Genomic DNA, 26,256 nt, shown 5'->3' with positions numbered 1-26,256 from the left:
CTTTATCACCTCTAGACCACCCAGGGATCCTTTATTTAAATCCTGGTGCCTGCTGCGATGGCTGTGACCCCTCTGTGTCTCAGTCTCCCTGGATGCTCACTGGGCTTGGGGAGCATGGCTGTGCCACCTGTAGCACGGGGTGGCTGTCTGAGGGGCAGGTGAGTCTGTGCAGCTGCTGCTCACAGACCCTGGTCACCAGGGCCCCCTCCCAGGAACAGCCCCGTGTGATGGTGCTTGGCCCCTCCCATCCTCACCTTGGTTTCCATATGCCCCCTCCCACTCAAAGTGGCTAGTGCAAACATGGATCGGGTGAGGATACCTGGAGTGGAGACGTTTATTGACAAAACAGGGACTGGGCTGGGCTTACAGCCTCTGCTCCTGGTTAAAGGGTAAGTGCCCGTGGCGGGGGGCAGCACAGCCTTGGCCTTGTATTCCCACGGCTCCGGAAGTACGTCTCAGGCCAACCTCAGGCACTGGGAGCATACTGCAGCACCAGTCTGTCAAAGTCGTTTTCCTTCAAGATGAATTGGGGGCAGCCAGGGTGCAGAGAGAGGGAGAGGAGAACCCGTGAGCCAGGGCCCACCTTTCAAGCCTTGCCAGGCAGGGCCTGGGGGCTTGGGGGCCCTGGGGCTCAGAGATGGGCTGCCCACACAGGCTCACCTTGGCATGGTACTCCTTGATGAAGGGGTGGGTCCTGTGGGCGTCCTTCAGCTGGGACAGGTAGCGGTTTGTCACCTGTAGGAGAGGTAAGGTTAGCTAAATCTGGGGACCCTATGGTGGTCCTGACCTACAGGGTAGGGGGTACGATGAAATGAGGGCCACCCAGCCAGACCCAGGCAGGAGCCCTGGTTTCCTCACATTCTCTCCATCTCCCCAGCCTGGAATCAGGCACATGGCTGGAGGATGCACTGTGGGGTTCAGGGAAGAGGGCCAGAGGGAGTGGAGGGCAGGTCAGGGGGGATGTGGCTGGGAAAGGAGATGAGTCTTTTCTGGGCCCATGGTATGGAGACACTCCAGAGGCCTGGAACTGGGGCTCAGGCAGAGCCCTTGCTCCCAGCCTTGCCCTACCCCCAGGCCCAGCCCTGACATATGGGACTGAGGGCGTCTGTCTCTCTGTTTCTCCCAAACTGGTAGTCTGGTGTGGTTTCTGTGATGAGTGGGAGGGTTGTCCTATCTGTCCTGCATTACCCCAGCCCTGAGGGGACCCTTGTTCAAGGAACTGGTGACAGATTATCGCAAAGCCCTGTGACAGGTCCCTGGCCAGCTGAGCCCGGCACCTGGGTGAGGCAGTGCTCCAGCAGCCTCCCTCCCTGCCCGCAGACAAGGTAAGCTCACTAGGACTGCTCCCCTGGGCCCCTTTGCTCTTTCCTGTGGTCCACCCCCAGCCCTGAGGTGGCACAGGCCACATCCCCAAGCCTCAGCCCCTTGTCCACAGGACCCACAGACCTGAAGTCATGGCCAGGATGGGGGTCCTGGGGGAGTACTTGCAATACCAACTTCTCACGGACGATAGCAATTGTACCCACTCAAGGGAAGCAGGTTTCTGCCCCAACTCCAGGCCAACCTCAGAATCCAGACCCTGAGGCCCCAAGCTTCCTCTGGAGCTGGGTCACACCAGAGATCCCTGCCCGGCCCTGGGCTGGCACCATGACAGCTTGAAAACCCTCCTGCATCTGGCTGGGAGTGGAGAGGGTCCTACCTCAGGAGGCTTCCCCAGATGCTGGGACAGGACAATGAGGTTGATCAGTGTCTCTGGGTGGCTGCTGTCCTGAAAACAGGGGGACACCGGACAAACAGGGTCAGCTCCTCCAAGCGCCCGGACTTGGCCCACTTACCCCCATCTCAGGTAGGGCTTGAGGCTGAAAGACCCAGCGTCCCCCTCACCGGCCACTCTGCAAGGTGGCGACCTTAGGGCCCTCCTTTCTGCCTCCCCCCACCCCCCGCTCAAGTAGCTCTGCCTCTGAGCTTGCTGCTTCATGTGCCGATGAGACTGAAACACACCCCTGCCCCCATCTTGTAATTTGGGAGGGACGTATATTTATCACAAATCTCAAGGTGGCCTCAACCTATCACAGCCCAGCTAGCAGTTCCTCCTGCTGCAACGATGAGGCCTGAGATCATGAGGCAGACCCCACCCACCCTGCCTGCTCTCCAGGGGCCTGGGCAGGAAGCTGTGGGAAATTACCAGAACCTCCAAGTGGGTGACCTCACTCGTCCCGCCCACACTGGGCTTGGAGGCACAGGGAACTCTGGGAATCCGCTCGGCTAGTGCCTTGGCCAGGAACCCCAGGCAGAGCCCCTGGTGGAGGCGCAGCACGGACCCCAGCCTCCTACACAGACCTGGCTCCAGCCCACACTGCCCTTCTTGGCAGAGATTCAAATTCTCTCCACAGCACGGGGCACCCTAGCGAGCGAGGTAGCTCCAGACGTGCAGCCTGAGAATGCCAGCACGTGGGAGCATCTGACCAACTCCCCTCGGCCTGTTTCCACTCGGCAAACCTTCTGATGACAGCCTGGCCCCTCACAGAGATGAACAGGGAGAAAGCTTCCCATTAGTGTCAGTTTCTCACTACATCTAAAAACGCTGCAGATACTGGTTGGGCAAAGACAGCTTTGCAGGCCCAAGATGGCCACACTCTCAGGCTGTTATGGACGAGGATGGGCGCAGGCGACACCTCCCATCTGCAGCCTGCTCTCCCCTCAGCAGCAAAGGGTAGGTGTCTTGCCCAAGAAGAAAGCCAAGTGAAGGACCATCTCGAGAGGCCCCAGGCCAGGCGGCCAAGCTGACAGTGAAGAGGAGACGGGGCCTGTGTCTGCTCAGCTCAGGCCAACTGGGGCCCAGGCTGACGGGATTATCCCAGTTTCTAGAGAAACCAGAATCAGGATTGTTGTTTGCAATCCCGACGGTTAGCTGCTACAGTATTAAAATGCCCCCGAGGCCACAAGGCAGGCCATGGGATCTCTGTTGCACTTGCTTCCATCCACCTCCATCTGCCCGTGAGCTGCTGCGGCAAGTGCATGCCACACTCCATGTCTCCTGCAGTCCCTACTGAGAGCCCTGGGGTGGGGTGGGGCGGTGCCAGCCTGTACCTTGTCCAGGGCCTCCTGCAGCACACCCTCGGCGGCCTCCCACCGGCCCTGGGCCATGTGGCAGGCTGCCTGCCCATTGAGTAGCAGCAGGGTAGACGAGCACTTGTCAGCCATCTCTTGGAAGATGTAGTAGGCATCCTGCAGCTTCTCACCACCCTGCAGGGACAGTTCTGATGTCACCGCTTTGTCACCCTGCTGCCTGCTCTGTCCTGGAGTGAGCCCAGCACATTGTGGTGACAATTCAAGCGGGGCTGGCCTGTGGCAGGCACACCATGGGCACCGCCCCCTCCCCTGCCGAGACCCCTGTGCAGCTTGTGCCGTGAGGGGGCCCAACAGACATGCAGTCCCTTCACACCAGGCTCCCCCAGCCCTCCATTTACGGATGCAGAAGCCTCAGCTTCCAGAGAAAAAATCAGTGCATGAGCAGCTGGGCCAAGGTCTGGGCCAGGACCACTGGGACACATGGACTGTCAGCGGCAGCCTCTGCTCATGACCAGCAGCCCTGACCCCAACTGCCCGGACTCTGAATAGAAGATTCTGTCCATCTGCTGAAGATACAGCATCATACTTGCAGGAGAGCCTGAGACCAAGATGTCTTGTGAAAAAACAAAGGCTACTGGAAGGAACTACTGGGGTGTGTTTGCCCCACTTAACTGAGTGGATACTGAAAACGAGCTGGGGTGAGGCCTCAGCCCCCCAAAGGGAAGTGCAGATGCATGTGGACGAGGAGCACATTTTAAAAGGCCCGTACAAAAGAGTGACTCAGAGAAAGGAAGTCAAGCGCCCAAATCCAAAAATGAGGCTGCTGCCAGGAGAGGGTGTGGCCAGGCATGTGGAGGCAGGGGGCTGGGCTTGGGTGAAAGTGAGAGGGGGACTTGGTCACCCAACCCTGTGCCAGGAGCCCGGGGAGCAGGCTGAGCAGCAGCCAAGCACAGGGGCCAGACCCCAGAGGAGGGTGAGCTGCCGGGCAGGCCAGCTCTGCGCCTCCAGGGGCGTGTGCAGAGAGAGGTCTGCTAAGTCTGGTTTCAGAACCCCCCAGTCTATTCACTCTGGCTTTGGTCAAGGTACTCAGCGGCAAGAAGCCAGCAGGAGATGGCCTGAGTGAGGGCAGAGCATGCATGGACACCCTGGACTGGGGCTCTCCCAGGGGACTGGCCCTCAGGAAAGCAGGAGGACCAGAGCACCTGTGGACCCCCACACCTGCACAGCCCACAAGGGCAGCCAGTGCTGAGCGCAGTACATTGCCTCCACCTCCCAGCTCCCTGATACACCTCTCCCTCATGCCCCTGCACAAGCCTGGTGCTCACCACAGCCAGGTTGACCCAGGCGGTGGCCAGCTGGGTGAGGGTGGCATCCTCGTCCTGGTCCTGCATTTTCTTCAGCTCTTTCCTGGGGGGTGGAGGAGAGACGTGGGAAGGTGCCCAGTGGTTCAGTGGCCCAGCCAGTGCCCCCCATGTCCTTCCACCCAGTTCCTTGCCCATGAGGCCCCAGGACCTCAGGCCCTGGCCCGGCCACCCTCTACGGGTGGCTGTACTCTCCCCTGCATATTTGTGAAGCCCACTCTGACCCTGCAAATTGGGCCCCACTGGCCGCCTCACAGAAGGAAACTGAGGCACAAATAGTGATGCCCCTTGTCCCAGGCAACACCCTGCAGGGGAGGGCGGGGAAGCCATGACCCCAATGGACTAGAATACAATCAATGAAGAAATGTTCCCATCTCTGATGTTCTGGGCCATGGGGAGGGCTCAGGGCAATCCCCATGCCAAGTGCCCCCTGGCAGACAGAAGCCTGGTTTCTGGAGAACACAGGGTCCCAACATGGCCTGACCACTGCTCACATACCCCTGACGCACAGGCCATAGCCCAGCGGCCCCAGGTGGGTCCGGCGGGGAGGGGCTTACCGGGCGAGGTCCAGGCGGTCTAGCTTCAGCAGGATCTGCACCGTCATGGCCATGCTGTGGGACAGGGTGGGTGATCAGAGAACCCCCTTGCCTCTTCACCCTCCCACCAGAAGCTCACCCCATATGGGCAACATCTTCCAGAAACTTCCTGAGTGCTCAGGCCACCAGCCCTGCCTTGCAGAGGGGAACATGCAGCAGAGCCAAACTCAGGCCTGGGTGTACTCCTTGCCTGTCACCACTGAGCACGCCTGGGCAGAGAGCTCCCACTGGGTCCCCAGGACAGGGACTCCAGGCCCGTGGCCTGTGGCCTGCGGCCTGCGCCCTCTCGACCCATCTGCACCCAACCCCTTCCAAACACTGTCCTGCAGGGGAGCAGCTGCTCTCCCACTTCAGAGCTCACACCCACTGTTCCTGTCTCGGACCCAGACAGCTGTGACCACTGATCACTGACGTGGCCATTTGTTCCCAAGTCCTCCCACCAGAAGGTGACCCAGCACCCTGACCGTCTAAGGAGGAGCATGAGAAATACTCATGAGGTCCACCACCCCATCAGCCGTGTATCATGCCTATTTCTAGGCTGCTACAAATTCCCCTCTGGGTCAAGGTGGGACATAAATGGATGTAGAAGGAACACGTGGTGACCAACTAACCAGCAGAAGGCAGAAATCAAAGTGCTCACAGGGGTGAATAGCTGTGTCCTCTGGGCCCGGGGCCCTGGCCACAGCACGGCCTACAGCCACCCCCTAGGGTCAGGGTGGAGCCGACTGCAGGTTGCACAGGGCTCTGGTGTCCAAGCCTGGAGCACCCTGAGGGCCAGCCCCGGGTTGGGGGGTTGGGGGGTTGGGGTGGCCTGTGGGGGCCCAGGGAGGACATGGAAAGGCCAGGGCCCAGGGCCCAGGACAGAGGATCACCAGGCTCTGCGGGGGCAGGGGGGCAGACAGAAACCTCAGGCAGAGACAAAGGTGCTTTCTGCTCTGTTGCCGGGAACAGAGGGTTTTCAGCCCCGGGTGCGTGTCCTTGGAGCAGCGGCCCAGCCGTGCAGAAAACTCTCTCTTGGACTGAGGACAAGAGCTGCAGCCTAAATGGGAGGACAGCACCCCACCCCAGCCCTGGCCTTTCAGAGCAGCCTCCCTCACCGTTCCTAAGATGATGGCCCTGAGCTGCCTGGACACCGGAGGAGCCACTCACACCGGCCGTTCCTCTGGTGCGGGGTGGCCACTCACCACTCCAGGCTGTCCCCTTGGTGCAGGGTGCGCAGGGCGGCGTCCGGGTTCTGGTCATGGAAGTAGATGGAGGCAGCCATGAGCAGGAAGGTGGTGTTGGTCACGTCCACGCTCCGGCTCATCTCCCGGTCCAGCTCGGCCACAATCGCATCCCTGGGAGAAACTGCTGCTCAGGGCCCAAGGCTGGGGTGGGAGGTAGCCTCACCCCCATGGAAAGAGACAGGCCCAGAGAGGGCGAGTCAGGCCCCTGGAGGCACAGAGCAGCAGGGGGCAGAATGGGCCCAGCTGTCTCTGCCAAGCCCCACTGGGTGCCGGTCTTGCCACTTTCCCACCAGGCATTTCTCACCCCTTTTACAGACAGGGAAACTGAGGCTGGGAAGAATGGGGGGTCAGTGCTCCGGGCCCCGTGGGGGGAAGTGGTACAGGACAGGCCTCACCTGGCTCTACCTACAAAACAGTACAAATGACCAGCCAGGCCTTGAGTTCCCCCGGCCCTCGGTGCTTGAGAGCTAAGGGGTCCACATCACCTGGATGCAGAGGGACGGAGTGGCTCACCAGGGGCCCCTCCACAGGGACATGAGGCTACACAAGCCAACCTCACATTGGTGACCACCCTCCCCAGGAGGCCAGTGGTCTCAGCAGAGGGTCCTGATCTTCTCGGGTCAGCACATGGGCTTGGGTCCTGAGGGCGACTGCTCTCCATTTCCAAGCCTGGCGTGCTGGCTGCTCCCAGCAAGTGGGCAGTGTGCCAAGCTGGCGGCTGGGAGCCGACAGCCAGCTGGAGGCTGGGCTTCCCCAAGGACCAGCCAGACGCCCCTACATGCCACAGGACACCTAAACCGTGGTCTGATTAACTGAAATGAGGAGCTGCAACTCCTTGTTTCAAAGGGCTGCTAGGGGGTTAACAAGAAAAGGAAGACCAGGGCCCAGCCCCTTGTCACTGCTAGACAAAAGCTGTGGCTTGGGATCCAGTCTTGACAAATGCACATTTCATGCAAGTTGCTGGGGGGCTGGTGGTCAAGTGTCCGGGTAGCTGAGGGCCCTGAACATGCCTGTCACTCTCTCCGCACCCTCCAAACAGGTGCCTGATGTACAAATGACTTCACATCAAGCCTGTTCCCCACTCTGCATGGCAGGACTGTGTACAAAGGTCACACAGGGTTGGTGTGAGGAGTCCCAAGAGAACCTCACAAAGCTTCGTGCCCGGTTCCTGGCACACAGGGTGTGAACACGACGTCTACTCTTATCCTTGTGATGTTAGCGGTATGTGTGTTACTGGAACGTGTTGTTTTATCTGCACAGGCTCTGGCACATTCTCTACACCTGCCTGCTGGGCAGTCTGTGTGGGACGGTGGTTTGTGCTGCTGGGATGGAGGCAGCGAGAGCCACTCTGCCCTCCCAAGCACTGCTCCAGGCCGCGTGCTGCCTGAGGGGTCTTGCCTGTAATGTTCACAGCAGCCCCTGCTCCTGGAGGGCTTGGGGCTCCTTATCTTCCCAAAAGGAGGATGGGGTTTGTCACCCCAACAAGCAAAGTGCAGAGAGGGTGAAGTGATGGCTCCAGGAAGCTGCCTATCCTGGGGCTGCTGTCCCAAAGCACCACGTGTGTGGCAGGGGCATGAGGGTGGTGCTATTAAAACAACAGGAATTTAATCCTTACAGTTCTGGAGGCCAGTAGCCTAAAACCAAAGTGCTGGCAGCCTCCAGCCTCCAGCCTTCCGGGGGCTCCGAGGGAGGATCTGCCCCAGGCCCTCTCCTGGCTTCTGGTGCCAAGGCAGTCCTCGGCTTGTGTCTGTTCCCCCAACTCTGCCTCTGTTTTCACATGACCTTTCCCTTTGCGTCTCCTCTTCTGTCTTTTATGAAGATGCCAGTCACTGGATTTAGGGCCCACCTTATATCCGAGATCGCAAGATCCTTAACCACTTTCCTCTGCAAAGACCCCATTTCCAGTGAGGTCAGGTTCATGGGTTCTGGGGGGTCAGGACATGGACATGTCTCTTGGGGGCCCTATGCAGCTGCCACTGCTCACAGTAAACCCCTCAAGCTTCTCTGTGGACGAAGGGGCTTGATCACTAGAGGTGGCTCATAGGGCACTGCCCTTCACGAGGAGCAGAGGTGGGGGGCACAGCAGACTCACTCACATTTGGGACCCAAGATGGCTGCAGCGGCCCATGAGGGAAGCATAGTATCAACAAGGTCACAACCACATCCTGGTCTAAGAAGTTCCACAGGGCAGAGATTGGAGGGACCCCCTGTGCGGCATCCCCAAGCTGTGAGGAGCAGCCTGGGTAGTGGAAGAGCCTGGGGCTGGGACAGGCAGGTGGGGGGGGGGTCAGCTCACAGAGCAAAGCATTTCCCTGTCATGGGCTGTGTGGCCCCAGCCTTCTATCCCAGCCACTGTCTAGGGAGTGTTTTACCCCTGCAATCTCAGGAGCCCTCATGACCAGCCCATTCCCAGGGGGATGGGGTAACTGAGGTGCAGAAAGGCCGCAGGGCCTGCTGGGTCAGGCTGGTGTTCCACCAAGTGAGCCAGGGCCACACGGCTCCCACCTGCTTGAGTAAGAACCACCTGAGGCCAGCAGAGCTGGTCTGTGCGCGGTCTCAGACCCCATACTGAGCAGGCGGAGCACAGGCGGGCCTGGTCCTGGGATACCTAGGGCTTCCGGGTCCCCACAGCCCTGACCCCCGTCTCTTGGCCACTGCCTGAGGGAGTTTGACAACTGCTGGTCTGTGGCGCGGGGTAGACACCCAGCTCAGGGGAAGGACTTGGTGTCCCCTCTCACCCTCCACTCCCTTGCCTGCACTGTGGGTGAGCAGCAATGGCTGCAAGACTGGCTGGAGGTCCCCACCCTGTATCTCAGGGGAGGCCCTCGTGGCAACAAGGAGGCCCTCGAAGCAGTCCCTCAGTACCTGTACACAAGTCCTCATCTCTGATCCCCCCGGAAGCCCCTCTGAAGCAGGCTCCATCACTACCCAGCACTGTGCAGGTGAGGGAAAGTGAGGCTCAGAGAGGTGAGAGGGCAGAGGAGGGATGCCAACCAACATCCTCTGCCCGCCCAGGCCCCCCACGCCCACCCCTCCTCACCGCCGGCTGTCGCTAGCCAGGTACTCAGCAAACATGCGGATGGCCTGGAGCTCAGGTGCCGAGGAGGGCTTGATCTCGTCGAGGACCACGCCGAACTTCCTCTGTGGTCAAAACAAGCACCCTGTCAGCTCCACCCAACCACCTCATAGAGTTTCTGCGTTCTCAGGCCCCGGGAACACACAAACAAGACCCTGGAGGAGCCTCAGTACTCCAGGCTGGCGTCCACCACCCACAGGGAACCCCTCAGCCCACAGGTGCCACCTTTGCTGGAGTGCACTGTGGAAGCCAACACAGCATCACTCTTACCTGTTGGGCCACTCTGCCTGCTGCTCTAGCTGGAGACCCTGGTGGGTCATTATCCAGCCCCTAGTGATGAGGTGACAGGGTGAGGCCAATTTGTGCAGGGGGGGTGTCATTAGGGGCAAAGGGGTGTGGGGGTGTGTTTCTATTGAGCAAAATAGGCACCCCACTGAGGAATACCCAGCAGGCAGGTCACTGCCAAGAGGGAAATTGGAATCAGGGACCCATTTTTCACTGTGTTTCTCTCTAGACAGTTTCAGTGTTTACACTGCCATCTACACGCACTCATCTTTTAAAGCGCCTGTACGGGGAGTTCCTGTCATAGCTCGGTGGTTAACGAACCCAACTAGTATCCATGAGGACTCAGACTCAATCCCTGGCCTCACTCAGTGGGTTAAGGATCTGGCATTGCCATGAGATGTGGCATGGGTGGCAGACATGGCTCAGATCCTGCGTTGTTGTGGCTGTGGTGTAGGCCAGAGGCAGCTACAACTGTGATTAGGCCCCTAGCTTGGGAACTTCCATATGCCACAGGTGTGACCCTAAAAAAAGCAAAAAATAAAAAATAAAAATAAAGTGCTCATACACGTGTGCATACAGACATGTATATATGAACATATCCCAGAGACTGAGGGGTGCACTCAGACACCCTACTCTGCTGGAGGCCACAAACACTGCCTGAATATCACCCCAGAGGTTGGGGGAGTAAGATGGGCCTGGTTCACAAGAGGGAAGTCCCATCAGGCTCCAGAACACTCTGCAGAGGGAAAGATGCAAACAGACCCTCAGGAAGCCACCTGAGGCCTAATGTGAGGCGGGGGGGGGGGCATCTGTGGAACCATGTGCCCACGACAGAGCTGCCTAGGGCCATGGCTGGGGAACAAGGCCAGCACGGAGGCTGGTGGCCACACCTGTACTGTGGGCCTGGGGTGGGAACAAGGTGGGGCACAATGCAGTCCTGTTTTCACCACCTGGATTATTTTTAGAACAGGGGGATATATGCTTGCCCTATTACCAGGATAATGCTGCCTTTTAAAAACCCTAGTGTCAGAGTTTCTGTTGTGGCTCAGCAGTAACAAACCCAAAGAGTATCCATGAGGATGCGAGTTAGATCCCTGGCCCCGTTCAATGGGTTAAGGATCTGGTGTTGCTGTGAGCTGGGGTACAGGTCACAGATGTGGTGTAGGCCGGCAGCTATAGCTCTGATTTGACCCCTAGCTTGGGAACTTCCATATGCCACAGCAGAGGTCCTTAAAAAAAAAAAAGACAAAAAATCCCCCCAAGCCACCTTAGAAACCACTGACTCTAATAACAGAGTTGGAGTTCCCATCGTGGCTCAGCAGAAATGAACCTGACTAGCATCCAAGAGGATGCAGGTTCAATACCTGGTCTCACTCAGTGGGTTAAGGATCCGGTGTTGCCGCGAGCTATGGTATAGGTCGCAGACGTGTGCTTAGATCCAATGTTGCTGTGGCTGTGGCGTAGGCCAGCAGCTACAGCTCTGATTCAACCCCTAGCCTGGGAATCTCCATATGCGGCAGGTACAGCCCTAAAATGCCCCAAAATAAACAGAAACAAAAACAGTAGCAATATCAGTGCATCATTTGTAACAAAAGCACCCCACCAACCTAAAATGTTAATAAGAGAAGCAGCCTAAAGAACAGGGGTGGGGGGATAGAATTTTGAATTCTCTTTACCATCTGCTCAGTTATTCCGTAAACTCAGAAGCATACTAACAAGTAAAATTCATTAAGTGAAAAAAAGAAAAGCAGGAAATCCCAGCACCATCCCTCTGGCCTGGTGCTCCATGGCATCAGTGACTTGGCCCCTTACTTGTGGTCCCCACCTCTGCCAGCAGTCTGTTCCTCTCTCCCCGGGTTGATGGCAGTCACAGGCAAGGGCCCATGCTCACCTGTGCGAGGTATGCTCTGTACAGGAAGACATCCCTTTCCACATCTCTCTCGGGGCTTGATGGCTGTGGAAACAGAGGCAGGTCAGGACTCTCAGGGCTAGGTGCCTAATAGGCCCTCAGAGGCCAGGAGCAGGCAGCTTTCCAGATGGGAGTCTGGGCCCTAGTCCCAGCCCTGGCTCCCAGCTGCCTGTGACCTTAGGGAGCCGGAGAACAGCCTCCATTGAGGGCATGCAGCATGCCAGGCACCTGATCTGGTCCCACCCTGATGTTCTCCTGGGAAAGGAGGCTCAATCATCACCCTTGTCCGTCCAGGTGAGGGATGGGGGCACCAAAAGTGCTGAAACCATTCCAGCCACACAACAGAGGCCAGGGCAGAGCTGATGCTTCTGACCACGGGACACATGACCATGTACGCCAAGGGAGAAGGACCCCAGGGTGCAGCAGATCAAAACAGAGGCTGCTCAACAGTATAGATGGTCCGAGGACATGAGGTGTGGTAGGAGGGCAGTGATGCCATGGTGCCTAGAGTTTGTAAAAGTTGAGAAAACAGGCCTGGGAGGATTTCCATCTGGAGATGGATGGTTGATGCTGAAGAAGAGATGGGACTTTACTTCCTGGAACAAATACTTTCATGCTGCTTGTTCCTATCTTACTTTTGTTTTAAAATACCCTTTAAACATGATAAACAAAAGAGATGGAGGTGTGCCTCACTGAGAGGACCTTTCTCTGAGGGCTCAGCTTGGGTGCCCCAGTGTAATGTCTGGGGGTCTAGCCAGGCTGGGTGAGACCCTGGGCACCGCCCTGTGCTCCGGAACAAGGTCCATGGACCATACCCCTCAGCCCAGCCACTGTACAGAATCCAGAAGCAGGAGTGGGGTGACCTCATACAGGGTTCACTGTGGGACCACGAGGAGGGCCCCAATGAGGCTGTGGGCGGGCAAGGGTCCCTTCCTAGAGAGAATGGCTTTGGACCATACCCCAGGGTTCTGGACAACTTCCTGTAGACCCTGAGGTGCCTCGGGTGGGTGGGAATAGAGCAGCTCAGCCCAGGGGGCGCGGGAGCACCAGGACAGGCCACGAGGGAGCTGGGAGAGGAAAGTGATAGGGGCAGGGGGTCCGGCCACCTTGGAGCTGCCACACCAACAGCCTCCAAACCACAGGGCCTGGGAAAAGAGCACAGAGAGAACAGCCTGTCCAGCTGCCACGGAGCAGGGACAAAGGGTCCGGAGTCCCACCGGTGGGAGCACACCACCACTGCCCTTCCCCCCAAGGCTGAGAACCAGACTCCTAGTCACCAGGCTTTCTTCTTCCCAGCCTGAGGGGGTGTGGGTGGTGAACGTGTCCTCCTCCCAGGCCAAGGGAGACTGCAAACAAGAAGCCTGGCTCCTAGCCCCAGCCTGACTCAGGCCAACTTCCCCGCGGGGTCTCTGCAGCTTGCTCGGGCCTCGGTAGCCAAGCTGGGAATCTGGCCACCATTTGGAACACGATGTCTTCTAAATAAGTGATTCTCAAATGGCCCTTAGAGGAGAACATTGGTGAGGATGACCCATCTGGGGTTCCCACACCAACTTCAGTAAAAAAAGAGACAAAGGCTGGCTCTCGGAGTCTCTGAAGCGAGGACGTGGTAGGATGCCCCATGGCAGACCAGGGTCCCAGAGGCAACTCCGAGCCTTGGCTGCCCTGTCTGTAAAACGGGCACCACCAGGGACTCTGCAGGACTCCCAAGGTGTCACCAAGACCCCACCAGCAGACATTCAAGGCCCTCTCAATCAACCAGAGAGTGAAGAACTTCTGGGAGGTGTAAGAACAAGGACAGATGTTCAGACCAGGGAACCACGAGGTCTCTGATGAATACCACCAGGTGAGCGCTCTGGTCCCCAGTCCTGACAGCTCCTCAGGATCACTTGGGCTCTCAGAAACCAGGAATTCCACGAGGAATTGGAATTCCACCAATGCCCAACCCCAGGGTGGTGCCAGACTACCTTCAGCCAGGCCTAAGGGCAAGGAGAACTGTCCAAGGAGGCACGTCCCCTCCCCTTACTGCCCGTGTGGCCATCAGTCACCTGGCCACCCTAGATGGTCAGCTTCCAGCTTTCTCCACTGTTTCATCCCCAACGCCTGTGCAGTGCCTGCCATCTTGTGGGCACAGTGGGGAAACATGTCAGTGCCAACACTATCACTCACCAGGTGTTCTACCTAGAGCCACCTCTGGTGGTGCCTGTCTGAGATTGCTGGGGTCACTATAACTAACCACTAACCAGGGGGCTTCAAATAGAAAATTATTCTCTCATGGTTCTGGAGGCCAGAAGTCCAAGATCAAGGTGTCAGCAGGGCCATGCTCCCTCCAAAGGCTCCATGGGAGGATCCTTCCTTGCCTCATCCAGCTTCTGGTGATTCCAGGTAGTCCTTGGCTTGAGGCTACATCACCTCAACCTCTGCCTCCATCTTTTCTGTTTACCTCAAACCTCTTCCTGCCTTCCTCTTAGAAGGACACCGGTCACTGGACTTAGGGCCTATCCTAAATCCCGGCTGATCTCATGCAGAGATCCTTCACCGAATTGCAGCTGCAAAGATCCTTTTCCAAGTAAGTCACATTTACAGGTTCCAGATGGACATACCATTTCAGGGACACCATTCAACCCAGGAGGCTGCCTAGGAGGGTTTAGGTAGCCTGCGTGACAGAATTTATTATTTTTTTTTTTCTTTTTAGGGCCACACCTGTGGCACATGGAAGTTTCTGGGCTAGGGTTGGAATAGAAGCTGCAGTTGCTGGCCTACACCACAGCCACAGTAACCCCAGATCTGAGCCACATCTGCGATCTACACCCCAGCTTGCAGCAATGTTGGATACGTAACCCACTGAGCGAGGCCAGAGATCGAACCTGCATCCTCATGGATACTAATTCAGTTCTTAACCTACTGAGCCACAATGGGAACTCCTGGACCAGAATTTAATCACATCAAATGGCTCAGCAGGGAAAGGACTTCTACTCTTCACGGAGAACATCTTGGTTTGGGGCCGGCACATCTTTATCATGTTGCTAGAGAGGGTGCAGGTCCCTCGGCTCAGAGGCTGGGCTGCAAGTGCGCCTCTAGCAAGGTGACTGCTGATCTGGTTTCCTTTGTTTTCCGTCACTCTCATGCTGGTTCTTTCAGCAGGGAGGTAAAGTTTCCATATTATGATACAGTAAGACTCAAAGAGGAGTTCTTCTGTGGTGCAGTGGGTTAAGGATCTGGGTGCAGCCAGAAAAAAACAAAAACAAAAACCAAAGAACATATTGCTATAACAGAAGCAAAACAGACATTCAGCAGAAAGCAAAAGGCAGAACATGAGTATAACAATGAATCTCACAGAGACCTTACTGAAATGAATGTCACTGTTCCCATGTGACAGGATGGGAAACTGAGGCTTAGAGAGGTGCAGTGAATCAGGCTTGGCTGCAGAGAGAACCTAGAAGAGCCAGAATCCGAGCCCAGGAATGCCTCAATCTTCTTGTGAGCTACATACACTACCCCAGCGTGGAGGCCCATAACCGTGGTGCTAAGCAGAGTGAGACACGCACACATCCCTGTACCCTCTCTCCCCTCGAGACGTCCACGCCAATCCCTGGGACCTGTGAACAGTTGACATTACAAAAGGGATTTCAATGGTGTGATGAACGTTATGAGCCCCAAAATGGGGAGACTATGTTAGGTTACATGGGAACATCCTGTCTAATCACAGATGCTCTTAAAAGCAAAGACCACTTATTTATTTATTTTCTTTTTAGGGCCACACCTGCGGCATACGGAAGGTCCCAGGCTAGGGGCTGAATTGGAGCTGCAGTGACGGCCTACACCACAACCACAGCAATGCTGGATCCAAGCAGCATCTGCAACCTATGCTGCAGTTTGTGGCAATGCCAGATCCTTAATCCACTGAGCCAAGCCAGGGGCTGAACGTGCGTCCTCATGGAGACTATGTCAGGTTCTTAACCTGCGGAGCCACAACGGGAGCTCCAAGCAGAAGACTTTTAGACTAAAGGGATGAAGGAGAGGGGGAAATCTGAGAGACTCCAAGCATGAGAACCTTATGGCTGGTTCTGAGATGGAAGGGTGATGTGCGAGCTTGAGGACTAGAGAGAAGCCTCTAGGAGCTAAGAGTGGCCCCTGGTCAAGAGGCAGCAACTGGAACAAGTTAGGAAGGTGATTCCTCCCCAGAACCTCCAGAAAAGATGTAGCCAGACCAATACTTTGATGTTAGCCTGGCGAGAACCTTGCTGAACTTCTGACCTACAGAAGCTGTGAGATAATAAATGTGTGCTCTTTTAAGCCATTGTTTGTGCTAATTTGTCACAGCGGCAATGGAAAGCGAACATGATTGTACACACGTTATTTCAGCAAATCCTAACCTTCCTGAAATCTGTTTGGAGTTCTACCCCCATTACATAGATAATGCTCAGGGACATGAGGTTCCCTGCAAATGGCCAGAAGGGAAAACAAGCTTTCTCTACTTCAGAATCCAATTTCCTCCGAAGGCTCTGCGTGCCTCTCTGAAGACATCTGCCACTCCCCTGCTTGGTGCTTCGATGGCCTCCCACAATGGCCTCCAAACATGTTTGGAATAAAACCCAAACCCCTGCTGCTGCCGCCCCCTAAGGCTCTGTCCACCTCATTCTTTGTCTCTCCCGCTGTACTTGCCCCACTTCTGCTATACCAGCCTCCTAGGCCTTGATCACCTGGAACTCACTCCTGCCTCGGCCACCTCTGCAGCAACTTATGGGGTTAGATCCTTCCCCAAGGTTCAGTCTCAGGTTCAAATGACAGAGAGATCTGGCCTGATCTGACCACTCTCATGCAAAGCAGTTCCCACCCCCATCTCTAATTTTTTTTCAATTTTATTTTATAGCTGCGCCACGGCATATGGAAGTTCCTGGGCCAGGGACTGAATCTGAGCCATGGCAGTGACCCAAGCCCCTGCAGCTGGATTCTTAACCCACTGTGCCACAGTGGGAACTCCCCCCACCCCCATTTCTGACTCAGTACTCTCATCTCCTCTCACCCCCATAGGGCTCAAGTTGTAATTAAGCTTTCTCTCTTCAGAACACTAAACCCTGGAGTTCCCATCGTGGCTCAGTGGTTAACGATTCCAACTAGGAACCATGAGGTTGCGGGTTCGATCTCTGGCTTTGTTCAGTGGGTTAGGGATCCAGCGTTGCTGTGAGCTTCGGTGTAGGTCGAAGACGAGGCTTAGATCCCGAGTTGCTGTGGCTGTGGTGTAAGCTGGCGGCTACAGCTCTGATTAGACCCCTAGCTTGGGAACCTCCATATGTCGCAGGTGCAGCCCTTAAAAAAAAAAAAAAAAATTCTCCAATGGCTCACTCTCAAAGTAACTGTAATATCCGTGACCCTTCCCCAAAAGTACTGCCTAAGGTCCTTTCTGCTCCCTCTCCTGTCACCCGCTCACTGCCTGGGCCCTGGACTCTATTTTTCAGCCCTCAAACAGCCAAGCCCCCTCACCACTCCCCATCACACCATCTCCTGACATCTTGTTTATTAACTTGTTAATTCTCTGTCTCCCTTGGGAGCTGAGGTTTCCAAGAGAGCTGGGAGTTTTGTCTATTTTGTACTGCTTTGAGCCCAGCACGAGCACTCTGCCTGGCTTATACAGATACTCCATGAGGAGTGAACGAATGGGCATGTTTGGAGAGAAATAATCTGGTTAATGGGACAGGGTGACATTGCGAAAAGCCTCGGAGTTCTCACCTGGACAATGAGGATAAACAACGTCCCTACTTCACAGGTATTGAGGGTATGGCGGCACAGTGTGGGCGCTGAACCAACAAGAATTACTGTTACTATTATCATTACTATAGCGTAATAACCTCGCCATTGTTATTACCATAGCGGTAAGAAACCCCTCTTTTACTCAAACGCCTCCCAGGCTAAGAGCGCTCAAAGTGAGAAGTATCATAAACTGCTGCTGCTTTGGGTTTTGTCATGGGACAGGGATAATTCCTTATCGCGCTCTAAAGAGGTGTGAGAGGAAAAACGGGACGAGGAAAGAAAGGGTTTTAAAATCAGAGCACGACCCGTGGCCAACAGGAAGCGTATTCCGCCCCCGCCTCCGCCCCTAGCATCCCCTAGCCCACCTTCACCCGCTGAGCCTCGTTGATGCACTGTTGGTAGCTGCCAATGTAGAAGGCATTCTTTACGTCGAACAACTCATCTACTTCCCCGGAGCCGCCGGAGGCCGGGCCGGGTGCCGGTGGCGCCATGTCGCTGTGTTCTTACCCCTTCCTCTTCCTGAGGACACGTCGGCCGGAAGCACAGAGCCACCGCAGAGCCTCCGGGAAATGTAGTTTACTCGGCTCCCTGGAAATGAGCTTAAAGAGGAGTTAAAGGGGCGGGAGACGCACGTGCGTTCACAGGGCATCTCGGGAATTGTAGTTGTATTCGAGTCTGCGGGCTCGGGGAAAACATGGTAAGGATATAATGAGCCTAGGAATGGCAGTAAACTGCAGAGGGTGGAGCCGCGCAAAAGGTAGATCCAATAAACGCGAAGGCTTCCCTGACGTCATCGACAAGCGCCGGAAGCACGGCTCACAGGGGTGCCGGGCTGACTGAGAGGATGGCTGGCTTTGCTGAGCTCGGGCTGTCATCGTGGCTGGTGGAACAATGTCGGCAGCTGGGTTTGAAGCAGCCCACGCCCGTGCAGCTCGGCTGCATCCCCGCCATCCTGGAGGGTGAGTGTACCTAGGCCTCTTCTACAGGAGGTTTCCCCGCTCCTGTCGCCTTACTTTGCCTTCTCGCCCCTTTTGCCCACACCGGTACCGTGGGTCGAGGGGCAGCTTTGGGGCCTCACGGGCGAGCCTGGTTTCTCGGAGTCGACTACTCAGTGTTGGCGTTTAGGCTGTACGATTGACTCGCCGTGTTTCCGCACACAAGTGGTGTAATTTCTGAAGCTCTCATAGATAGCCTCAGAGCGCTGGGATGATTTGATGAGTGACTGGTAGATAACACTGGGAAAATTCGGTAGTTTGTATTACTATCTCCATTTCATAGATGGAAACTGAGGTTGTCGGTATTACCGGTACCGACAACTGGTAAACCTAGGTAAATTTAGGACTCTAGTCTGTAGACTGCTTTTCTCCTCACTCCTCTGGCTTTTTAGGAAGCCTCAGATGGACAAATTGAGAGATTAAATAAAGCTGAAGGCATCATTTGGGAGCATAGGATGCAGATTTTGGAGAACATTCTGGGTTTCCCAAGCTTCTATCCCTGGGAAGGAGTCAAAATGAGGTAGTGATTAGTAGCAGACATCTCAGGTCAGATGCATGTGGGTTCTAGTCCAGCTTGTACTCACTGGCAGTGTGTCCTGGGCAAAGCTTTGAGATCTGTTCTCCCTTCTGTTAAGTGGGAATGGTAATGGCCTCTTCCTCCTAAAATTTGTCAGTTGCTAAAACAGTAAGTTATCAGAATCCTGAAACAGAAAGAGCACACGCCAGTATTGAGCATACAGTAACTGCTTATTAGACCTTAGCTGTTATACACTGGGCCCAGTGGAACATCTGTTATACCTCTGATGCTGCTTTGCCCTCTGTCCAGGTCGGGACTGCCTCGGCTGTGCCAAGACAGGCAGCGGCAAGACAGCAGCGTTTGTCCTGCCCATCTTGCAGAAGCTGTCTGAAGATCCCTATGGTATCTTCTGCCTCGTCCTGACACCCACAAGGTGAGCTTCTGGCCCCCAATAGGCCTCTTGGGGGAGCTAACCAGCTGTGTTCTCTTGGGCAAGCGCACTTTGCATTTGTGCAAAATGGGGACAGAGATTAAGCCCATGTCTTAGGGGTACTGAAGAATTAAACAAGATGATATGTGGAAAGTGCTGAGCATGAGGCTTGATTTAGGGCAAGCAGGAAGATCAGGAAGTAGGGACATGGGCAGAAAAGAGGCCTGGGCGGAGCTGGAGCTGGGGGCAGAGAGGAGGGGACCTGGACACTGACCAGCCCTTGAGGAGGGGGTACTGACACTTGGGTCTCAGGCTTTGAAGACTGTGGTGTCATTGCTGAGGACATGGGAAGAGACAGGGCCAGTTTGAGTGGGACTGGCAGGTGACGAGCCATGAGCTGTTCTGGGACCTGGTTAGAGGGCAGGGGCACAATGAGCCTCCAACACTCAGTATCAGAACCTTTGTGCTAAGGGGACTGGGGGCTGTGGAAGGTGTGTGAACAGGAGAGGGCCAGTCAGGAGGTGGAATAGGAATGAGAGGCAGGCACAAAACCCCTATCTGACCCATCCTGGCCCCTTCACACCCACAGGGAGCTGGCCTACCAGATTGCAGAGCAGTTCCGGGTCCTGGGGAAGCCTCTGGGCTTGAAAGACTGCATCATCGTTGGTGGCATGGGTATGAGAGGCCCAGGGAGGCTCTGGGCATGGAAACCCTGAGGCTTCAGACTATCCTCCCAGCCCCACCTCTTGCCCTCCACCCACAGACATGGTGGCACAGGCCCTGGAGCTGTCCAGAAAACCACACGTGGTCATTGCCACACCAGGGCGCCTTGCTGACCACCTCCGCAGCTCCAACACCTTCAGCATAAAGAAGATCCGCTTCCTGGTGAGTTGGCCTGGGGTACTGATTCATCATTCATTTGTGAAATGCGTGTCTGCAAGCCATCCAGTACCACGTTAGGGATGGTGACAAGGACAGCTCAGGGGAGTGGAAACAAATCCGATTAGGAACCATGAGGTTGTGGGTTCAATCCCTGGCCTCGCTCAGTGGGTTAACGATCCGGCATTGCCATGAGCTGTGGTGTAGGTCGCAGATGTGGTGCGGATCTTGCATTGCTGTGGCTAAGGCGTAGGCCGGCAGCTGTAATTCTGATTAGACGCTTAGCCTGGGAATCTCTGTATGCAGCAGGAGTGGCCCTTAAAAAAAAGGCAAAAAAAAAAAAAAGACAGTTCAGAGACCAACAAGAGGGGGCCTGTACTAGCGAAGATAATCGGGAGCATGGCTTCTCTGAGGGGGTGACATTGGAACTGAGATGGCCTCTAAGACACAGAGGGAGAGTGCTCCAGGACCCACGTCCAAGACCAGGAAAGGAGAGAGTTCCTACTGTGGCTCATCAGTAATGAGCCTAATATCCATAGGGACATGGGTTTGATCCCTGACCTTTCTCAGTGTGTTAAGGATCTGGTGTAGCTGTGAGCTTCAGTGTAGGTAATAGATGTGGCTCAGATCCTAGGTTGCTGTGGCTGTGGCCTAGGCTGGCAGCTGCTGCTCCGATTTGACCCCTACCTGGGAACTTCCATATGCCTCGGGTGTGGCCCTAGGGATGGGTTGGGATGGTGTGATAGATAAAAACAAGAAGGAGGCACGTGGGGGGGGGGGCGCCTGGATGTGTGGGCAGGCCTTGGACAGCGCCCTGACCCCAGATGCCCACCCCGCCCCTGTGCTCCAGGTGATGGATGAGGCCGACCGGCTGTTGGAGCAGGGCTGCACTGACTTCACCGTGGACCTGGAGGCCATCCTGGCAGCCGTGCCGGCCCGCAGGCAAACGCTGCTCTTCAGTGCAACACTGACTGACACGCTGAGGGAGCTGCAGAGCCTTGCCACCAACCAGCCCTTCTTCTGGGAGGCTCAGGCCCCGTGAGTCCACAGCCACATTCCTGGAGGAACAAGGCAGGCAGTGGGGGTGGGGAGGGCTCACATCCAACAGAGATTATTGCCCATGGGTGGGGCGGGGCATTGGCCTCAACAACAGAATGGGAACCGGCCCACCTATCCCCAGGGTGCGTACTGTAGAACAGCTGGACCAGCGCTACCTGCTAGTGCCCGAGAAGGTCAAGGATGCCTACCTGGTCCACCTGATCCAGAACTTCCAGGACGAGCACGAGGACTGGTCCATCATCATCTTCACCAACACGTGCAAGTGAGCACAGGGAGGCCCACCACTCCCGTCCCCCAGACACCCCCCCACACACAGCCCTTCACAGAAGCCTAAGAGCTGGCCCCAGGTTGCAGGTGTGAGGCACACAGCCAATCTTGGCATTCCAGGGCCTTTGCTCAGACTAGCAGTTTTGGGGGATTCGCTCAAGGAGGTTCAGAGAGGTCAAGCAATTTTCTAAGGTCATCCCTTTTGATGGCGGAGTCAGAATTTGGGGTTCCTCAGACCTACCCTTAACTGGAAGGGCCGGGGACCTCAGGCTTTCCCCGGGAGACCCTTGCAGCATCTGGAAAGGCCCTGGAACAGCCTGTCCACATGGTCTCAGGGTGTCTCTGAGTCCCGGCATATCAGCCCCAACACCTGGGCTGTCTTCTGCCCAGGCCCAGGAATTTCAAAATCCTTTGATGTTGGAGTTCCCATTGTGGCTCAGTGGTAACGAACCCAGTGGTGTCCCTGAGGACTTGGGTCTAATCCCTGGCCCTGTTCAGTGGGTTAAAGATCTAGCGTTGCCATGAGCTGTGGCATAGGCCAGCAGCTGCAGCTCCAATTCAGCCCCTAGCCTGGGAATTTCCATATGCCACAAGTGCACCCCCCCTTCCCCCCAAAAAGAATGTCAGAATCCTTTGATGTGTTTGGGGAGATTGTCAAGAAACTGTAGTCCAGTCTGGTATGAGTCAGAGTAGAAGGGCAGCCCACAGTGCACGCAGGAGACTTAACTGGCTGACCGCCCCCCACCAATATATTGGCTACCAAAAAAGTCTGGATGTAGGGCCCACGCTTCTTGGCTTAGGTCAGGGGAAGGGAGGACACTGCACCCCTGCTACTCCTTCCCCAGCTATGCGGGACCACCTGCTTAGGGTATTGGGGGTGGGAGGGACAGTGCCTTCCCAGGACCCTGGCACTGGATGGGCTGACCACATGTCCTTCCTGCCAGGACCTGCCAAATCCTGTGCATGATGCTGCGAAAATTCAACTTCCCCACCGTGGCCCTGCATTCCATGATGAAACAGGTGAGGTGCCGGGTGGCCCCATAGAGCCCCGTAGGTGGCCCTCACCTGCCAGTCTCGCCCCAGAGACTCTTCCCATCCTCAGAGCTTTTGCCCAGGCCCTTTCCTCTGCCTGGGAACATTCTTCCTGCCACCCGCCAGCCTCACTCTGGCATCCTCAAGGATCTCTCCCTCTCTGGACTGTGAGCCTCGTGAGGTCAGCAACTGTCCTGGCCTCTGCCCTGTCCCCAGGCCTCACATGTAAGTGCTCACATGTGTGTCGAGATGCTACCTGACCACCCTCTCCCCAACCCCTCAATTGTCTCCCCAATCTGGCACAGAAAGAGCGCTTTGCCGCCCTGGCCAAGTTCAAATCCAGCATCTACCGGATCCTGATCGCCACAGATGTGGCCTCCCGGTGAGCCCCTCCAGGGTACTCTCTCCCCCATGACATCCCAGAAAAGGGTCAGAGGGGGAGGCTGGCTTTGGGCTCAGGTCAGGCAGCCCCAGCTTCACTACTGAGTGACCTTGGGTGAGTCCCAAACTTGCTGTCCCCACGTGGACAGAGGTGCTGATTGGCCTCTGCCTACAGGGGCCTGGACATTCCCACAGTGCAGGTGGTCATCAACCACAACACCCCTGGGCTCCCGAAGATCTACATCCATCGAGTTGGCCGGACAGCCCGCGCAGGTGAGCAGACAGGGCGGGGTGGCCTTTGGGCTCCTGTCCCTCCCACCTGCCCACACCATGAGGAGCCAAAGTCATGAGCTGGTGGGACATGGGAGGGCCACAGCCCACAGGTGAGAGATCCTAGAGGCAGGTTGGGGGAATCGTTCTTTCTAAACCGCAGAGGGTGCTCTGTCCCCTCCATGTGGTCTAGGCAGCGCTAACTGAGCAACATGCGCTATCCCTGGGGACAGCACTCACTGCCCCAGTCCCCACCGCTCCCTGTTGCCTCACCCCAGGGCTGCTAGTCAGGGCCCAGCAGCAAATATGTGTACGAGTCCTAGTGGCTGTGCTGCTGCTGTGTAGGGTTTGGCATCCAAGTTCAACCCCTCACTGTGACTCTGGCTAGGAGGCATCTTTGTGTCTGCTCCCCAGCCCCACTCAGGAGGGGCACAGAGTTTGTGAGGTTCTCTCACTGCTGGAATAGTCGGGGGAGACATGGTTTCTGGGGCCAGACTGGGCCTGGCCCTTCTCTTCTGCCCTGTGGCCTCAGGCAGGTCACATCAGCTCTCTAGGCAGGGCACATCTGCCTCAGAAAACAGTGGGTAACAAGATCTTGTCACCCCATAACATCATGTCATCCCCCACCCCACCCCTCAAGTTCTCCATTCCGTTGGACCAGCCCCAAAACTTTGAACTGTGACACCTGTTTGGGGCCATTCTGAAGGTCTTGGACCTAGTCAACTGTCTGTGCCATTGAAGCACTGGTCACTTACAGAAACAGGGAACTGAGAAAGTAGTGTGCAGAGGTCTGGGTGAAGCCTGTCAGGGCTTATTGCTGACATGACTTGGCCTGGGCTCCCTGAAGGCCACACCAAAAAGGGAAATCAACCACATCACAAGCTGCTGTGAAGGGTAAGCTGTGAGGAGAGTTGCCTCTCCCTGGAGTCTTGCAGATCCCCAGGGCAGACCTGCCTGCCACAAAGAGGGTGGGCAGGGGGTTGAGCTCTGATGCCCTAGGCTTCCTTCATCTCTACCCACCTGCCCACCAAGCTCCTGCCTTGTTTTCCCTGATCAAGAGGCACCCTGAGCTGCCAAGGGGTCAGGACCTGCTTTTATTGGCCCCTCATCCTGGCCTCCAGCACATGGCTTGCATGTGTCTCCGCAGGGCGGCAGGGACAGGCCATCACGCTGGTGACGCAATATGACATCCACCTGGTACACGCCATTGAGGAGCAAATCAGTGAGTGGAGCAGGGTTGGGGGAGGTGGGGCCTCTGGGTGAGATGCCCAATCACCCCATCAGATGCCCGCTAGCCTGCTCACATGGGTAGGCTGAAACCACGCTTCCCTTCCTGTACAACCCCCAAAGAAGTTTCTGTTGCCCAGTTGTTGAAAGAGAAGCTCTGTAATAGCATCTGGTGGGAAGGGACTTTGGTTTCTCAGACCGGGGTTTGTGGGTCGTCTCCATGGATGAGTCAGAAGCCCCAGGGACAAGGCCTGAACATGTTCAAAAACCTCCCTTGGGTGGGTGGTTTAATATGTTGCCAAGACCAAGAATCTCTGGGTCATTTTCAGTCACTGCATAGATGGTCCTAAGATTCAGAAAGGCCATGACTTTAAAGGACACCGTTTTCAGGAAAAACAAAAAACAAAACTCCTAACCAAATTCATAGTGTCGCTGACAACGAAAAAAGAGTAGTTTGTCCCTTCCTTAAGTCTGAAACCCTAGATCTTGCCCACCTGACCCTTTATCTGATATGACCCCAGATGGTCTTGCATGCTCTGCCACAAGGGGAACTCACCATGTGGTTGAAATTCCTGTCCCTGTCTACCCTCCTCTGCACCCCTCCCTCCCCCACTCTGGGCCCCTGGTGTCCCCACAGAGAAGAAGCTGGAGGAGTTTTCAGTGGAGGAAGCCGAGGTGCTGCAGATCCTCACTCAGGTCAACGTGGTGCGGAGGGAGTGCGAGATTGTGAGTGTCGGGGAGGGGGCTGGTGTGAGACGGGAGTTGGACCTCCGGGCCCAGGGCGTGTCCTTCAGGATGGTGACCCCCCATGACGGCCTCTCCCTGCCCCCCAGAAACTGGAGGCGGCCAACTTTGATGAGAAGAAGGAGATTAACAAGCGGAAGCAGATGATCCTGGAGGGGAAGGTGAGGGCTGAGCTGGCTGGGGGAGGGGAGGGGAAGGTTCCCCGGGGATGATCAGCTTAGCCACCTTCTGGTCCTCCTTGTGTCAGGATCCGGACCTGGAGGCCAAGCGCAAGGCGGAGCTGGCCAAGATCAAGCAGAAGAACCGGCGCTTCAAGGAGAAAGTGGAGCAGGCACTGCAGCGGCAGAAGGCTGGCAGGGCTGGCCACGGGGGCTGTCCACCCAGGGCCCAGCCCAGGGCCCACTCATCTCCAGCACCCTCTCAGGGCCCAGCCTGAGTTCCACACCACTCCCACTGTGCCCAGTCTCCCTCGGTGGAGCCCACGGACACCCACGTTGTGCAGTGCACGGCCCCTCCATCCTGTAGCCCCTGGTGGCCCCTTTTCAGAGCCTTGGCCAAGAGGCAGCCTGCAGAGGAGGAAAGAACACTGGCCATGAGGTTGGGCCCAAGTCCACATACAGTGACCCCAAGCCAGTGTCACCCTGGGTGTGCAGTGGGGCCACAGAGCGAAGGCGTGTCACTTGCAGGAGATGCTCAATAAATGGATCTTTTGACTTTCCTGGTAGGACTCTCAGGGAGAGGGGGCAGAGGGAGGAGGGTGTGGCCGCCTGTGGTTCTCCAGCCCCTCAGAACATCATGTCGCCCCCACCCCTCCCCTCAAGTTCTTCATTCTGCTGGACCAGCCCCAAAGCTTTGAACTGCAGGGCTGACCATTCCAGCTAGGTGACCTTGGGTTGGTGAAGCCCCTTATATGGGCCTCATCTGGAAAATGGGAACAGCAAGTGCCCTACTCTGCAGATGCAGATGTGAGGTTTAGGCGAGATCACATGCTAGCGAACACAGCCATGTTCTAGGAGCTTCCCCACCCGCCCACCTGGTGGCATTGGGGGTTTATGGCCAGAGCGAAGGGGGGCAGGCTTAAGCAGGGTCTGCCTTAGTCCAAACTGGTCCAGAAAACATGGGCAGAGCCCTCCAAATGGCTTACCAAGCCCTATACAGACTGAGGGCGGACAGAGGGCCCAG

At 56.3% G+C, this 26,256-nt stretch overlaps 2 protein-coding genes across 2 annotated transcripts; one reads left to right on the top strand and one right to left on the bottom strand.

Annotated features, from left to right (window-relative positions):
• COPE (coatomer protein complex subunit epsilon) lies at positions 311-17,848 on the bottom strand. The gene is made up of 10 exons (XM_003123536.4): positions 17,639-17,848; positions 11,508-11,570; positions 9,296-9,396; positions 6,214-6,366; positions 4,991-5,044; positions 4,398-4,479; positions 3,091-3,246; positions 1,700-1,768; positions 661-735; positions 311-514 (listed from the first exon to the last, which is right to left on the bottom strand). Exons 1-10 carry the CDS (start codon positions 17,762-17,764, stop codon positions 467-469), a joined length of 927 nt encoding a protein of 308 aa, XP_003123584.1. The 5' UTR covers positions 17,765-17,848; the 3' UTR covers positions 311-466.
• Positions 18,067-25,792, top strand: DDX49 (DEAD-box helicase 49). The gene is made up of 13 exons (XM_003123539.4): positions 18,067-18,232; positions 19,095-19,218; positions 19,805-19,890; positions 19,979-20,100; positions 20,945-21,132; positions 21,275-21,415; positions 22,365-22,440; positions 22,758-22,834; positions 23,009-23,106; positions 24,251-24,325; positions 24,968-25,056; positions 25,164-25,235; positions 25,322-25,792. The coding sequence occupies exons 1-13, from the start codon at positions 18,118-18,120 to the stop codon at positions 25,508-25,510; spliced, it is 1,452 nt and encodes a 483-aa protein (XP_003123587.1). The 5' UTR covers positions 18,067-18,117; the 3' UTR covers positions 25,511-25,792.

The sequence above is a fragment of the Sus scrofa genome, chromosome 2 (assembly GCF_000003025.6).
Source record: "Sus scrofa isolate TJ Tabasco breed Duroc chromosome 2, Sscrofa11.1, whole genome shotgun sequence".
Taxonomy (NCBI): domain Eukaryota; kingdom Metazoa; phylum Chordata; class Mammalia; order Artiodactyla; family Suidae; genus Sus; species Sus scrofa.
The sequence above is the reverse complement of the archived record's forward strand: the minus strand, read 5'-3'. Positions and strand labels throughout refer to the sequence as shown.